A 17,166-nucleotide genomic window follows, 5' to 3' on the forward strand; every position below is an offset into this window, starting at 1 on the left:
AAAATCTAATGAAAGCCCGCCAACATTTACTGTTTGATGACCAATACATGAGCTAAATCGTCAATGATTTCTTCTAAGAATACCTGATTGCCCCTTACCTTCTAATTATTGACAGATCGCATCAGGGTTTAAGATACGCGACTTATTGATGATGATCATAGAACAAGTTAACACAGCTAATGTTGGGTACTGCAAGACGCTGAAGATCTTTGAGAGTTAATGTCATTTACAACAAAGAGATGTGTCTAGCTCTACCATACTTGGAATAATATCACCCGGGCCGAGGGTATGTAGGTCAAAAATACACACCACAATCTAATTTTGGCAGTAAACATTGTCCATGTTTTCAGACTAGCTCGTCTGTTACATAATGTTGATAACGTGAATAGATAATGTTTCGAAAAATACTCATAATGAAAATGTCACTTACCCAGTGTACATCTGTTCGTGGCATCAGTCGCTGAGATTCACATGGTCTGCATTAGCTCGCCATCTGGTGTTGGGTCGGAGTGTTACAAGTTGTTTTTCTTCGAAGAAGTGTTTTCGAGTCACTGGACCGAGTGGCTCCTCCTTCTGTGCTCATTGCGCATGGGCGTCGACTCCATCTTCGATTGTTTTCCCCGCAGAGGGTGAGGTAGGAGTTGTACTATAGTAATAGTGCCCGCGCAATGAAATGTGTAAGTATGTACCTATTAAAGGTTTAAATAATATATATACAAATGTACAAAATTGAAGGTAACTTCTGAACTGCTACAGGCTTCCGGGGAGGTGGGTGGGCCCATGTGAATCTCAGCGACTGATGCCACGAACAGATGTACACTGGGTAAGTGACATTTTCAGTTCGATGGCATCTGTCGCTGTAGATACACATGGTCTGCATAGACTAGTAAGCAGTTATTTCCCCATAAGCGGTGGATTAGCCTGTAGGAGTAGAAGTTGTCTGAAATAGAGTTCTTAATACAGCTTGACCTACTGCGGCTTGTTGTGCGGATAGCACATCTATACAGTAGTGTTTGGTGAATGTGTGAGGCGTAGACCATGTGGCGGCCTTACATATTTCATGCATTGGGATGTTTCCTAAAAAGGCCATTGAAGCACCTTTTTTCCTGGTTGAATGTGCCCTGGGAGTAATGGGCAGTTGTCTTTTTGCTTTAAGGTAGCAGATTTGGATGCATTTAACAATCCATCTGGCTATACCTTGTTTTGATATTGGGTTACCTGCATGAGGTTTTTGGAATGCAATAAATAGCTGTTTAGTCTTTCTGATGTTCTTTGTTCTGTCAATGTAGTACATTAATGCTCTTTTGACATCTAATGTATGTAGTGCTCTTTCAGCCACAGAATCTGGCTGTGGGAAAAAAACAGGTAGTTCTACCGTTTGATTTAGATGGAACGGTGAAATAACTTTTGGTAAAAATTTTGGATTAGGTCGTAGGACGACCTTATTTTTATGTATTTGTATAAAAGGTTCCTGTGTTGTGAACGCTTGAATTTCACTTACTCTTCTCAGAGATGTAATGGCGATGAGAAAGGCAACTTTCCAGGTTAGGAATTGTATTCCGCAAGAGTGCATGGGTTCGAAAGGTGGGCCCATGAGTCTTGTTAGGACCACGTTTAGGTTCCATGAAGGAACAGGTGGTGTTCTTGGTGGTATCATTCTTTTAAGACCTTCTATGAATGCTTTGATGACTGGTATCCTATACAAGGAAGTTGAATAGGTAGTCTGCAGGTATGCAGATATTGCTGCAAGGTGTATTTTAATAGAAGAGAAGGCTAGCCTTGCTTTTTGTAAATGGAGCAAGTAATTTATTATATGTTTTGGAGTTGCGTCTAGTGGTTGTATCTGATTATGATGGCAGTAACAAACAAATCTTTTCCACCTACTTGCGTAGCAGTGTCTAGTGGATGGCCTTCTGGCCTGCTTTATGACCTCCATACACTCTTGGCTAAGTTGTAAGTGTCCGAATTCTAGGATTTCAGGAGCCAGATTGCTAGATTCAGCTATGCTGGATCTGGGTGTCTGATCTGTTGGTTGTGTTGCGTTAACAGATCTGGTTTGTTCGGCAGTTTGATGTGGGGTACTACAGAAAGATCTAGCAGTGTTGTGTACCAGGGTTGTCTTGCCCACGTTGGTGCTATTAAAATGAGTTTGAGTTTGTTTTGACTCAATTTGTTCACTAGATAAGGGAGGAGAGGGAGAGGAGGAAAAGCGTAAGCAAATATTCCTGACCAGTTCATCCATAGGGCATTGCCTTGGGATTGCTTGTGTGGGTATCTGGACGCGAAGTTTTGGCATTTTGCGTTCTCTTTTGTTGCAAATAAGTCTATCTGAGGTGTTCCCCAGAGTGTGAAGTAGGTGTTCAGAATTTGTGGGTGGATTTCCCATTCGTGGACTTGTTGGTGATCTCGAGAGAGATTGTCTGCCAGTTGATTCTGGATCCCTGGAATAAACTGTGCTATGAGGCGAATTTGATGGTGGATTGCCCACTTCCATATGTTTTGAGCTAATAAGCTTAACTGCGTTGAATGTGTCCCTCCTTGTTTGTTTAGATAATACATCGTTGTCATGTTGTCTGTTTTGACAAGGATGTATTTGTGGGTTATGATTGGTTGGAAAGCTTTTAGTGCTTGAAAAACTGCTAATAATTCTAGATGATTTATATGCAGTTTTGTTTGATGTATGTTCCATTGTCCTCTTATGGTGTGTTGATTGAGATGTGCTCCCCACCCTGTCATGGAAGCATCTGTTGTTATTACGTACTGTGGCACTGGGTCTTGGAAAGGCCGCCTTTTGTTTAAATTTATACTGTTCCACCATAGAAGCGAGAGGTAAGTTTGGCGGTCTATTAACACCAGATCTAGAAGGTGACCCTGTGCTTGAGACCACTGTGAGGCTAGGCATTGTTGTAAGGGCCTCATGTGCAGTCTTGCGTTTGGGACAATGGCTATGCATGAGGACATCATGCCTAGGAGCTGTAGTATTGTTCTTGCTTGTATTGTTTGATTTGGAGACATGTGTTGAATGACTCTGTTGAAATTGTGAATTCTTTGTGGAGTTGGCGTTGCTACTCCTTTTGTCGTGTCTATTATGGCTCCTAGATATTGCTGTACTTTGCTTGGCTGAATGTTGGATTTTGCAAAGTTGACGGTGAACCCTAGTTTGTAGAGGGTTTGTATGCCTTGATTTGTGTGGTTTGAGCATTGTGTGAGCGAACTGGTTTTGATTAGCCAGTCGTCTAGATACGGGAATACATGTATTTGCTGCCTTCTGATGTGTGCAGCGACTACTGCTAGGCATTTTGTGAATACCCTTGGAGCGGTTGTTAAACCGAAAGGCAATACTTTGAATTGGTAATGTATTCCTTTGAATACAAACCTTAGATATTTTCTGTGTGATTGATGTATTGGTATATGGAAATATGCGTCTTTGAGGTCTAGGGTTGTCATGTAGTTGTGTTTTTTGAGCAATGGTAACACTTCTTGTAGTGTGACCATGTGAAAGTGGTCTGATTTGATGAATGTGTTTACTACTCTGAGGTCCAGAATTGGTCTCAGTGTTTTGTCCTTTTTTGGTATCAAGAAGTACAGTGAATAAACTCCTTTGTTTATTTGTGTGCTTGGTACTAATTCTATTGCATTTTTTTGCAGTAGTGCTTGAACTTCTATCTCTAGAAGCTGTGAATGGTGTTTTGATAAATTTCTGTGCTTTTGGTGGTATGTCTGGAGGGAATTGCAGGAATTCTATGCAATAACCATGTTGGATAATTGCTAGGACCCATGTGTCTGTAGTTATTTCCTCCCATGCTTCGTAATATTGACCTATCCTTCCCCCCACTGGTGTTGTGTGGGGGGGGTGAGTGACGTGTGAGTCACTGCTTGTTGGTAGTGGTTTTGGGGCTTTGAAATCTTCCTCTATTCCTAGGGAATTGCCTTCCTCTATACTGGCCCCGAAAGCCTCCCCTGTACTGTCCCTGGTAGGTGGACGGTGCAGACTGTGAGGTACTGGCTTGTGTGGCCTGACCCCGAAACCCTCCTCTAAAAGGTGTTTTGCGGAAGGTGGTATAAGATCCTCTGCTCTGCGGGGAGTAGAGTGCGCCCATGGCCTTGGCAGTGTCAGTGTCCTTTTTGAGCTTTTCTATGGCTGTGTCGACCTCCGGACCGAACAGCATTTTTTCGTTTACTGGCATGTTAAGTACTGCCTGCTGAATTTCCGGCTTGAATCCAGACGTTCTGAGCCATGCGTGCCTACGGATGGTAACCGACGTATTAATGGTCCTTGCGGCTGTGTCTGCTGCATCCATAGAGGAGCGTATTTGATTGTTGGAAATGTTTTGACCTTCTTCAACAACCTGTTTTGCTCTTTTTTGTAGATCTTTTGGGAGATGTTCAATGAGATGCTGCATCTCATCCCAGTGGGCTCTGTCGTATCGCGCTAGCAGCGCTTGTGAGTTTGCGATGCGCCACTGGTTTGCTGCCTGGACAGCGACCCTCTTCCCGGCTGCATCAAACTTTCTGCTTTCTTTATCTGGGGGAGGTGCATCCCCAGAAGTGTGTGAATTTGCCCGTTTTCTGGCAGCCCCTACCACCACAGAATCTGGTGGCAGCTGAGAGGTGATGAATACAGGGTCCGTAGGAGGCGCCTTATATTTTTTGTCCACTCTAGGCGTTACTGCCCTGCTTTTGACTGGCTCTTTGAAGATCTCCTTTGCATGGCGAAGCATGCCTGGGAGCATAGGCAGGCTTTGGTAGGAGCTGTGGGTGGAGGAGAGGGTGTTAAATAAAAAGTCATCCTCTACTTGTTCAGAGTGTAGTTCCACATTATGGAACTGAGCTGCTCTAGCCACCACTTGTGAATAGGCTGTGCTGTCCTCAGGTGGTGATGGCCTAGTTGGGTATGTGTCTGGGCTGTTATCAGACACTGGTGCATTGTACAAGTCCCATGCGTCTTGATCTTGGTCGTCGTGGCTCATGGCGGTGTGAGCTGGCGAATGTGACGGGGTGTAAGTTGGTGAAGCCGGAGTTACAGGTGGAGGCGAGGGAGGAGGTGTTACCGTCTTTGCTGTTTGTTGCTGAGGAGCCTCTCGTGCTACAAACTGAAGTGTTCTCTTTCTTTTGACAGGTGGAAGGGTACTGATCTTTCCTGTCCCCTGCTGAATAAAGATACGCTTCTGCGTGTGATCCACTTCAGTGGATTGCAGTTCCTGTTCGAATCTGTGTCTTTTCATTTGTGAAGACATAGAAAGTTCTTCAGTATAGGAGCCTGAAACTGGGTCTGTTGGTGCTTTTTTCGGCTCCGAAAACCCTGTTGTTTGTTTTTTCGGCTCCGAGGTAACCTTCCTCTTCTTTTGTGCCGAAAAATCTTGGCCTCTATGATCTTCGGCGCCACTGTCTCGGCGTCGATCCGTGTCGATACCGAACTCTCGGTGTCGATGCTTCTCTTTAGCACTCTCTCGGTCCCGAGGAGGCTGCGTGCTGGTGTCTCGACCGGAGTCGGACGATCTCGACACTGAATGGGCCTTTTTCGGTGCCGATTGTTGGTCACCGTGAATTTGGGTTGAGCCATGGCCGGTTGGCAGTGGCGTCCCCTGGGCCTTTTTGCCTTTTTTAATTTCTGATCTCGACGTCTTACTCACAGTTTTTGGATGGTCGAGTTCGTCGGAGTCTGAATCCTGGATGGAAAAGGATTCCTCCTGTTCCTCTTCTGTCTCGAACTGTCGATGCTCTTTTGGCGTGGACGCCATCTGCAGTCTTCTCGCTCGACGGTCGCGCAGAGTTTTTCGGGACCGGAACGCCCGACAGGCCTCACAGGATTCTTCGCTGTGCTCGGGTGACAGGCACAGGTTACAGACCGAGTGTTGGTCCGTATAAGGATATTTGTTGTGGCATTCAGGGCAGAATCGAAACGGGGTCCGTTCCATCGGCGTTGTTCTCCACGCGGTCGGGCCGACTAGGCCCCGACGGTGTGCCGAAATCTACCCCGAAGGGCACCGAAGCGCTTCGATGTTCAATGCGTTGTCGTATGTGTTTATCTCGAACCGGATCGCAACGATACCGTCGAAAATCTTCCGTTTTCAGCTATCTTTCCGTTCCGAAACTCGGAGCGACAGGAACACGTCCGAACCCGATGGCGGAAAGAAAACAATCGAAGATGGAGTCGACGCCCATGCGCAATGAGCACAGAAGGAGGAGCCACTCGGTCCAGTGACTCGAAAACACTTCTTCGAAGAAAAACAACTTGTAACACTCCGACCCAACACCAGATGGCGAGCTAATGCAGACCATGTGTATCTACAGCGACAGATGCCATCGAACTCTAAGTATCAATTCTCAAAAGACCTTCACTAAAATTATGTGAAACTACACTAAATTATTATATCACTTATATCTGCTTTGCTTGCTCACTTTTGTGTTGTGTGTCTTACATCCTTGAAAAAGCACCAGCGCATAGTGAAACACATATTGGCTATACCATTTTATAACTATAATCCAATATAATATATGTCATACATTGATATTTGGACTAACAGAAGGGCTGCTATAAAATATTTTAACAGCCATACAATGTACTCGATCATTATAATAACTGTCTATTTGTCAACAAACTATGCGTGCTAAATATATTGACACTTAAACCCCATAAAATAAACTTCAGATTTCAAGGAGAACTGCATATCTGCTCTCAAACCCTCAATCCTGAACCAATGACTGGTACATCTGATATGTATACAGTGATAGAGGAGTAACTGTCGCTATAGGAATCACCTTGCCATTGACTAGGATGCTCTAAGATTAACCTTAATTATTTAGACATTGTTAAGCAAGGTCCTCCAGCTAGGAAATCATTTAAAATTGACTAATGTGGGTACGTTTGCCCAATAAAGAAAGGCATGCTGAAGAGAATCAGAAAAGGTCAAAATAAAAAATAAAATAACGATGGAAGGGGATACTGCCCTGAGCAATCACCTCCAGCTGAGATAAATTCAAACATTCCACCTATCACTTAGTTGTTTTTTGCAGTTGCCGCCGTAAGTGCTCCAGGTGTGCCCAGACATCGGTTCCCAGCTCAATGTGCCACTGGAACCAAGCTACACCTGGCTGAAGAGCCCTAAATAGGGCAAAACCAGTCCTTGGTTGCTTACGTTCAGGGAGGACCTGGCCTGGCAGATCGGGCTGGACTGCTCCCATGAGGAACAGGGTCAAGGCTGATTTGCATATGGCTGGGCCCAACCCGAGGTTGCATGGTGTGCAAAAAAATTATGAATTGGGATGTGGCCCGAGCGATCGCTAGTGGCTAAGATTAATTCAAGTATTCCATCCATTACCTGGTAGTTTTGAGCATCACACTCCTCCATTTAAAAATCAGAACTGTTTACAGCAGCTTTGAAAAAATGTGTTGAATCTGCCGGTGTTAGGGCACCGGCTGCATGTCAGGAGATACCTGAAGCCACAACGCTGCTCAATCTGTGGCCTAACATGCTCTGTGAGAGGTTTCTTCACAACTTACAACTACTGGATGCATCATCTAAGGAGGCGTTTGAGAATGATGACCAATCCTAACCGGCTGCGATGGCTTCGATACTCACCGCTCTAGTTGAAGTTCATCCTCGTATGGAGGTGGCGGATTGGAGTCGGGTCTGGTATTTGTAAGTGCCTCCCAGATTGTGACCTGTAATAATGAAACAGATTTTTACTCCACAAGCTTTTGACTTTCACTCTCCAGTTCCAGTGAATATGGTGGCTTTAATTTAGATTTATTGATAAGTAAAGTGTGCCACCTTATCCCCTAAACTCTTCTCTTTTAGCAGAAGAGTGTATCCCTAGATGTGAAGGCAGAAGCAGCAGGTTGCAACAGAAATGCAAATAAACAATTTCCTTCTATGGCCCACTCTTTTGTCGAGGAGTGTTTTTATCTTCTTATATTTTAAGAGGGGCCCCAAACTGCCACTTACCTCCACTTTCTTCCTCTAGTCCCTGTGCCCTGCTTCTAACAACACTATTTTCCCATCTGACAACCTGTGTGATGTTGTGATGCAGTTCAGGGTTGTGCTATTTTGTATGTGGTTTTAAAACCTGCATACCTAGATCAGAAGTTCATTCTAGTGCTAGCCAACTTAACACCTATAGGATTATGTTTGAATGGTTCAGTGTCAAAAGTCAGCCGCGAGACAATGCTTTTGTCTCAGTCATATGTTACATTTTATGACTATGATGCTCTACAGTCCACTGCACTTAGGGCCAGATGTAGGAAGGCTTTTGCGCCTCGCAAACGGCGAAAAACGCCACTTGCGAGGCGCAAAAGCCCTTACACGATGCAGAAACACATTTTGCGAGTCGGTACCGACTCACAAAATGTGTTTCCGACTCGCAAATAGGAAGGGGTGTTCCCTTCCTATTTGCGATTCGCACCGCGATGTAGAGTTGATTTGTGAACGCAAAAGCGGTCGCAAATCAACTCGCAGTTACCATCCACTTGAAGTGCCTTATGCCCACTACCTACTCTGAAAAAAAACGAAACAAGAAGGTTTCGGTATTTTTTCTATTTGCAGCTCGTTTTCCTTTAAGGAAAACGGGCTGCAAAGAGAAAAAAAAAAAACTGCTTTATTTAAAAGCCGTCACGGACATGGTGGTCTGCTGCCTCCAACAGGCCTCCATCCCTGTGAGTGCCTAGACTCGCTATGGGGTCGCAAACTGCGACCCACCTCATAAATATTTATGAGGTGGGTCTTTGCGACCCCATAGCAAGTCGCAGAAGGTGTCTGAGACAGCTTTCTGCATCGTGAATTGCGAGTTGCAATTTGCGAGTCGCTTTGACTCGCAAATTGCAACTCGCAATTTGTGACTTACCTACATCTGGCCCTAAATAACAAATTTTCTCATACCAATTAACAAAATCCAGCAAAGTACAATTGTTTCAGCATTCTTGATCTTGTCAGGATTCTAGAGAACAATCAGATTTTCTAGCTGATGGCAGGACCATATGCTTAGCAATTTACTCTACTTAATGATGAAGAGACTGTGTGATCATTCCAACAAGTCATCTCATTTTAGCAGCACATAGAGATACCGCAATAGATTTGCAGTAGTGATCTGGAATGCTTGTTGGAAATGCAACTGGCAGATTCTCATTGTCTCTAGTCATGTATTCCTGAAAAAAAACTCTTGGCTTCTTCCAACCAACCTCTAATGCTCTCATAAACTTCTCCTGATAGGAATTAGAAATCTGATCCTATAAGTAACAGCCACCCAGAGACAATGAGCCCCTTGTTGTGCTTCTTCACCGTTCGTGCTGCGTATTTTGTCCCCTGGCACAGACACCACGGAATCCAAGAAGCCTCCGTCCACTGTTTACTTCATTGTATGAGTAGTAGCATGCCACTATACTCCATGGTCTTTCCCCCCCAGCCTCTGCCTAATTGTTGCAAGTGGTGAAACAAATACCTTTGTTTACTATTCTGTCAAATGCCACAAACAAGATTGAAGGTGATTTCATTGGTGGTGATGGGACTGAAATGTATTTTTTAGAGGTTTCAAACCCATTTTCTATCCTTTGAAACTTGACTGTTTGAAGACACACAAGGTTTCTACGTACATAGAGAGTAAGAAAGCTTCAATATTCCTAGTATTTGCCTGGCTCTAATACCTTTATACTCCCCAAATCTACTCTGTGACTAGAAGTACTTTCATGCTCTTGAATGCGAAGGAGAGACTGATCACTCATGGCTCATTCCCACAGAAAATCTAGTATTTATTTGAGTGTGCAAACATATCAATAGCACTCTCGCTCGTACTAGGACTGCACGACTATTCAGATTGTTTCCTATTACTCAACCACTGTCAGAACCTGCAGTACTTTGTTCTCAATAACCCTCTTGGGGTCCCATTTCAACAGGTCTCTGATCGTTTAAACAGAAGCTACATCATTGCACGGCAGACTAGACTGTTGTCTCCAATTTCTACATGAATCTAGGGACCGGTGCTTTTATTAACAATACTGAAAGGCACTTAAGACGACTTAAACCAGTGTCTTAATGGCAGCTATGGTCCCTTCACATAAACCTATGACTACTAGCTCTCCAGGATTCCTTGTAGCGGTGTGATAAGACAAAGCTTCTGTTCCCTCCCAACCACGTGTTCCTTTTACCTGGTCCGTCTCTGTGCCCGCCTCGAGAAGACTCTGTTGGATGGCAAACTGCAGTAGGTCATCATCTTCATCTCTCATTGGCTCACTTCTACCAGCGCCCAATGTGGCGTATCCCTCCGGCACCTCGAAGACTGAGGGATCCACCTGGCATGGGAAGGGGGACACAGAGGCACCTACCATGTTTGAAAGAAAGGGGGGGAAAATTACACTCGCAAAGAAACAGCATCTCAGGGAACTTGTTAGCAAAGACAAATGCATTTACCAAAAATATATGGTAGAAGCTCTCCGCCCCCTCTTCAAACCAAGTACCTAAAGACACCCCACTATTCCTAAATGCATTTTGTTTTGCACTAGCGACGACAGACCTGGTCATTCCAAGGGGGCTTGTTACTGCATAATATCCTAACTTGTAAAGTTGCGACCAGACCTATGGGTGGAAGATGTCTGAGGTTCGAAAGAGAGGGGCAGGTTTACTGGTGGACTCCCGATGCTTGTTTCCCGGGCTGATGGGAGGACTTGTTCCCAGTCAGTGTTGCTGGTAGTCCCCTCATCTGGTGGGTTATCAGAGTAACCCTTGAGGCAGCACTTCATGGAATGATGTGCAGCCGGTCACTGGTCTCCGGTATCTGTTGGAATCTTTTCAAGGGGGAACTTTCACAGGAGCTCCTGCTGGGGTAATGCTTACAATGCATAACTGCAGCGCATTCCTGCATCTGAGGCAGTGTAGGAAGTTGGCTCTGTATGTGCTATTTCAAAGTAAGGAATAGCATGCACAGAGTCCAAGGGTTCCCCTTAGAGGTAAAATAGTGGTAAAAATAGATAATACTAATGCTCTATTTTGTGGTAGTGTGGTCGAGCAGTAGGCTTATCCAAGGAGTAGTGTTAAGCATTTGTTGTACATACACATAGACAATAAATGAGGTACACACACTCAGAGACAAATCCAGCCAATAGGTTTTGTTATAGAAAAATATCTTTTCTTAGTTTATTTTAAGAACCACAGGTTCAAATTTAACATGTAATATCTTGTTTGAAAGGTATTGCAGGTAAGTACATTAGGAACTTTGAATCATTTCAATTGCATGTATACTTTTCAAGTTATTCACCAATAGCTACTTTAAAAGTGGACACAGTGCAATTTTCACAGTTCCTGGGGGAGGTAAGTTTTTGTTAGTTTTACCAGGTAAGTAAGACACTTACAGGGTTCAGTTCTTGGTCCAAGGTAGCCCACCGTTGGGGGTTCAGAGCAACCCCAAAGTCACCACACCAGCAGCTCAGGGCCGGTCAGGTGCAGAGTTCAAAGTGGTGCCCAAAACGCATAGGCTAGAATGGAGAGAAGGGGGTGCCCCGGTTCCGGTCTGCTTGCAGGTAAGTACCCGCGTCTTCGGAGGGCAGACCAGGGGGGTTTTGTAGGGCACCGGGGGGGACACAAGCCCACACAGAAATTTCACCCTCAGCAGCGCGGGGGCGGCCGGGTGCAGTGTAGAAACAAGCGTCGGGTTCGCAATGTTAGTCTATGAGAGATCAACGGATCTCTTCAGCGCTGCAGGCAGGCAAGGGGGGGCTTCCTCGGGGAAACCTCCACTTGGGCAAGGGAGAGGGACTCCTGGGGGTCACTTCTCCAGTGAAAGTCCGGTCCTTCAGGTCCTGGGGGCTGCGGGTGCAGGGTCTTTTCCAGGCGTCGGGACTTAGGTTTCAGAGAGTCGCGGTCAGGGGAAGCCTCGGGATTCCCTCTGCAGGCAGCGCTGTGGGGGCTCAGGGGGGACAGGTTTTGGTACTCACAGTCGGAGAGTAGTCCGGGGGTCCTCCCTGAGGTGTTGGTTCTCCACCAGCCGAGTCGGGGTCGCCGGGTGCAGTGTTGCAAGTCTCACGCTTCTTGCGGGGAGATTGCAGGGTCTTTAAAGCTGCTCCTCGAAACAAAGTTGCAGTCTTTTTGGAGCAGGTCCGCTGTCCTCAGGAGTTTCTTGTCTTTTTCGAAGCAGGGCAGTCCTCAGAGGATTCAGAGGTCGCTGGTCCCTTGGAAGGCGTCGCTGGAGCAGAGTTCTTTGGAAGGCAGGAGACAGGCCGGTGAGTTTCTGGAGCCAAGGCAGTTGTCGTCTTCTGGTCTTCCTCTGCAGGGGTTTTCAGCTAGGCAGTCCTTCTTCTTGTAGTTTGCAGGAATCTCATTTCTAGGTTCAGGGAGAGCCCTTAAATACTAAATTTAAGGGCGTGTTTAGGTCTGGGGGGTTAGTAGCCAATGGCTACTAGCCCTGAGGGTGGGTACACCCTCTTTGTGCCTCCTCCCAAGGGGAGGGGGTCACAATCCTAACCCTATTGGGGGAATCCTCCATCTGCAAGATGGAGGATTTCTAAAAGTTAGAGTCACCTCAGCTCAGGACACCTTAGGGGCTGTCCTGACTGGCCAGTGACTCCTCCTTGTTGCTTTCCTTGTTCCCTCCAGCCTTGCCGCCAAAAGTGGGGGCCGTGGCCGGAGGGGGCGGGCAACTCCACTAAGCTGGAGTGCCCTGCTGGGCTGTGACAAAGGGGTGAGCCTTTGAGGCTCACCGCCAGGTGTTACAGCTCCTGCCTGGGGGAGGTGTTAGCATCTCCACCCAGTGCAGGCTTTGTTACTGGCCTCAGAGTGACAAAGGCACTCTCCCCATGGGGCCAGCAACATGTCTCTAGTGTGGCAGGCTGCTGGAACTAGTCAGCCTACACAGACAGTCGGTTAAGTTTCAGGGGGCACCTCTAAGGTGCCCTCTGGGGTGTATTTTGCAATAAAATGTACACTGGCATCAGTGTGCATTTATTGTGCTGAGAAGTTTGATACCAAACTTCCCAGTTTTCAGTGTAGCCATTATGGTGCTGTGGAGTTCGTGTTTGACAGACTCCCAGACCATATACTCTTATGGCTACCCTGCACTTACAATGTCTAAGGTTTTGTTTAGACACTGTAGGGGTACCATGCTCATGCACTGGTACCCTCACCTATGGTATAGTGCACCCTGCCTTAGGGCTGTAAGGCCTGCTAGAGGGGTGTCTTACCTATACTGCATAGGCAGTGAGAGGCTGGCATGGCACCCTGAGGGGAGTGCCATGTCGACTTACTCGTTTTGTCCTCACTAGCACACACAAGCTGGCAAGCAGTGTGTCTGTGCTGAGTGAGAGGTCTCCAGGGTGGCATAATACATGCTGCAGCCCTTAGAGACCTTCCTTGGCATCAGGGCCCTTGGTACTAGAAGTACCAGTTACAAGGGACTTATCTGGATGCCAGGGTCTGCCAATTGTGGATACAAAAGTACAGGTTAGGGAAAGAACACTGGTGCTGGGGCCTGGTTAGCAGGCCTCAGCACACTTTCAATTGTAAACATAGCATCAGCAAAGGCAAAAAGTCAGGGGGCAACCATGCCAAGGAGGCATTTCCTTACAGGCAGGACATGTGATTTTAATAACTGAGCCACCAGCTTTGAATTGCTGAGACCACAGTTCTAATCCTGTCTTTGGATCTTGAATAAAATCATATGATTCCAGACAAATCATTACATTCCCTTGTGCCTAAACTCTGACTGCGTGTAGGTAGAGTCTCCTGCTTTGTAACCTTGCAGGCATGCCTGTGGTGCTAGGGGAAGGGTGCTGTGACTGATTATTAGCTCGCCAGGAGTACCTACACCACGATTCTGTTGGGTGCTGCTTACCTGGGTTACCACTGGATCCCCCCTCCTCAGTGCCACTGCCGCTGCCCAGGCTGTCAGCACTGGGGGACTGGCTCGGGGCCCTCTCATTAGCGCACACACTGCTGACCGGCTCGTCACAGCCACACAAATTACTGAAGGTGATACGCGCATTCAACACGTGAAATAGAGGGATTTCTGTGGAAAGAGAGAGAGACATGGAGCCAGGAGTCAGCACAAGTCAACAAATGCAAGAACAAAACCAAGATTTAAAAGGGAGAAGAAATGCATTTTTACAGCATGGCCAACCAAGCTTCCCATTCTGCTCACCAGAGGATAAGCAATGTATGTCCGGCACACTGGAAGGAAAGTGGGGTCTGTTCTGCTCAGAAATAGTGGAACGGTATCTGTCCTGCTCACCAAGATTAGAGCAATCTCTGTCCAGCTGAACAATCATGAATAGTGTATGTTCTACTAACATAAGTGGAAAGGGACCTGCCTTGCTCTCCGGGGAGAATATTCTCTCTACTCTGCTCAGCAAGCATATCTGTTTATTGAGGACGGAAAGCGTATGTTCTCACTCGCCATGTGTGGATAGCTGTCCACAAGGTAGAACGGCCTCTGCATTGTAGAATGTGTTCCGCCCAGCAGGTGAGGAGTAGTGTCAGTCCCTCTCCCTGGAGGTGGAGCCGTGTCTGTTCCGCTAACCAGGGTGGATCAGCATGTTATCTTCACTAGCCGGGGCATAGTGAGGTGGTGTCTGACCTGATGACCACCGGTGTCTGCCCTTGCCCATCACTACCCACCTTCTTTTTTTATTTCTCTTCATGCCTGTATTTCCTTTGATCACCTATCCTCTTCTCTTCCTTGTATCCCCTCTGCAATTCCACTCCCTCTTTACTCATGCAATGCTCTTCTCTATCCCTCAACTCCTCAGCACTCTCTTCGTTTCACCATTTATTAGGTGCAATCTTCCACCCTTAATTATCTTGGTGCTAAATTAAGTTGGTTACATGGTTTTGCACACTCTCCTTTTAATCACTACACCATTTGCATCATCTTCAGGGGGGTCTGATAGTTTTCAGTTGTTTCCCAAACTTAATCAAGGAATCATCTTTTCACAATTTTTGTGACATGCTAACCCACAAGTAAGCCTCAGCCACAAAAATGTGTCTGCCTCCCAACAACACTCGACAAAAGTTCAGAATATTCGGTAATTAACCTTTTCAGACGCCGGACTGCAGTTTAGTTTATGGATTTTTTTTTTTTTGTTCTAAACTATTGCATCCTGGCCCATACAGTGCTGTACCAACCAGACATACGGCCAGTGCCAGGGGCCCTCCTAGCCAGCACCGTCCGAATGCGTAATGTGTGCTGTGCAGACAGTGCACATTTACAAGGGTGAGGGAGCGTTAGGATATTGGTCTTAGCTCCCTTAAAGGAGCCGAGACCAAAACACTGTTACCACCACTCAGCCCAGCAGGAATATTGTAGTATTCTCAGGGGAAACGTCATTGCTATGGCGGTGGCGTCCTCCCCATGAGTTTGGCAGCCCCGTCGAGTGTTTTAAAATTATTCTTTGACCAACTAGTGGGCAATGACGTTTAGCCGACACTGGGGATATACAATCATATTTCAAAATGTTAAAAATCAATTTGGCTATCGTATTCTGAATAATTTGCATTCTTTTTATCAGTCTGGCTGGAAGTTCGCAATAAAGTTGATTGCAATAGTACAGACTGCTGAAACGTACACATTCAAGGTTTGAATTCTTTGCTCCATAGTAAAGTTGTGAATTATATGTTTCAATAAACTTAACATCTTTCCACTGAACTCAATTCACTTGCCATTGTTAAAGTTCCTGAACTAAGCATTCCACTCATATGTTTCACATATTGGGACAACTGGGTTCCTGGCCCAGTCAAGATGGCGAGAAGCCTTGGTTGCAGACATTTGTCTGAATGGGCGCTGGATTTCAGTCTTTCCTCCGTTTCATTGAACGTGATTCTGTGCCTTTTATTCCTGAAAGTTCAATATACAATCAATATGTCTTCCGTTCTCTTTACCCATCGTCCTCAATTCCAGACCCCCTGCTCTCACATCTCCAACTGGCCCCTTCTCATCCCTATTTAGACAAACTCCCTCCTTCTCCATCGTCCTTTTTAGCTCTTGTTGTTTGTACTTAAAAGCTTTTATCCTATTACCTCTGAACTTATACTTGGCATTCACAATTTCATATCTTCCTCTCTCAGCCATTTTGTCCAATGTCCTCATTCATCTCCTTGGCCCCCTGTCAAAGGCCATTCTTTCACACCTTTCCCCGCACCTTCCTATTGTCCAATCATCCCTCTTTGCCCTCTCTTACCAATCTTTACAGGAAATCCTGGTGGCAGCCGCAGCATGATGAAGTCGCGGAGCTTTGCGAAGTGGGCATTGCTGATCGCCATGAGGTCAATGATGGGGGTAACCTGTTCGACCAGGGAGAGGGGGTGATCCTCGCAGAGCCAGAGCGTCGCCTTGAACCTGCCGGTGAGAATCAAAATCAAGGCACATCCTGGAAAAGCAGCATCTCTGCTCCCAAAAAGTAGAAGGTATCCATAACAACTTATCACAATCCTAAAGATGCAGAGTAGGGGAGCACCAGGGTCTGGGCAGAGCAAGGACAAGCGGGATCTTTGTCGTCCACAAGCAGAAAATACCTCTAACAAAACACAATCACTTGAGAGGGGAAGTCTGGTGCAGGATGGGCAAACAGCATCCTTGGCACTGGACAGTAGGCTGTATCCATAGCAAAACACCATCAACTGATAGAGAAGCGAAGGATCATCATGGACTGGTAGCCTTACTGCCCTGGAAGAGCAGATTACAGTCAGCACAAAACACCATGATCTAAGAAGCAGGATCTGGGAATGTGAGCACCAACCATAACAAAACAACATTACCTGCTAGACGAGTCTAGACATTACACCGTTGACCCCTAAAAGAAGGGAGGATGTTACACCAGTATTGTGGGGATTATGAGGTACCAGGTAATCTTTGCCACCTTTGTTGTCTCCTGTCTCTGGAAACCCAGGAATACTGTCATGCTTACAGAAATGATAGGTATCTCCTCTTTGGCCTTCCAGTTTTAAGAGGCTCAAGGTATGACAGTCAAGGCTTCTCCTTTCATGGTGATGCAAGTTTAGAAACAGATTCCATCAGCTGAATAACACACAATACACTAAATAGTCAATAAGTTCTAAGGTATTATAAAAAATACAGGACTTTTATACACTTGCAGGATCAATAGTTCTGTAAAATGTAATAGTTCACAGTAACAAGCTTCTGCCCAGAATAGTCAACGTAACTTATTTTTGGCAGAAGCATCCCAAATCA

The 17,166-nt window shown here is 45.9% G+C and overlaps 1 protein-coding gene across 1 annotated transcript in view; it reads right to left on the reverse strand.

The window, feature by feature from the left end:
- ANKRD13D (ankyrin repeat domain 13D) overlaps positions 1–17,166 on the reverse strand; it is a 344,260-nt gene that overhangs the window by 65,081 nt on the left and 262,013 nt on the right. Inside the window, exons 11-14 of the mRNA XM_069232941.1 lie at positions 16,157–16,314; positions 13,816–13,989; positions 10,142–10,314; positions 7,584–7,666 (exon numbers count right to left, since the gene is read on the reverse strand). Of these exons, the coding sequence (XP_069089042.1) occupies positions 7,584–7,666; positions 10,142–10,314; positions 13,816–13,989; positions 16,157–16,314 (588 nt within the window). The remainder of the gene's footprint in view (positions 1–7,583; positions 7,667–10,141; positions 10,315–13,815; positions 13,990–16,156; positions 16,315–17,166) is intronic.

This window comes from Pleurodeles waltl, chromosome 4_2 (assembly GCF_031143425.1).
Source record: "Pleurodeles waltl isolate 20211129_DDA chromosome 4_2, aPleWal1.hap1.20221129, whole genome shotgun sequence".
NCBI classification, from domain to species: domain Eukaryota; kingdom Metazoa; phylum Chordata; class Amphibia; order Caudata; family Salamandridae; genus Pleurodeles; species Pleurodeles waltl.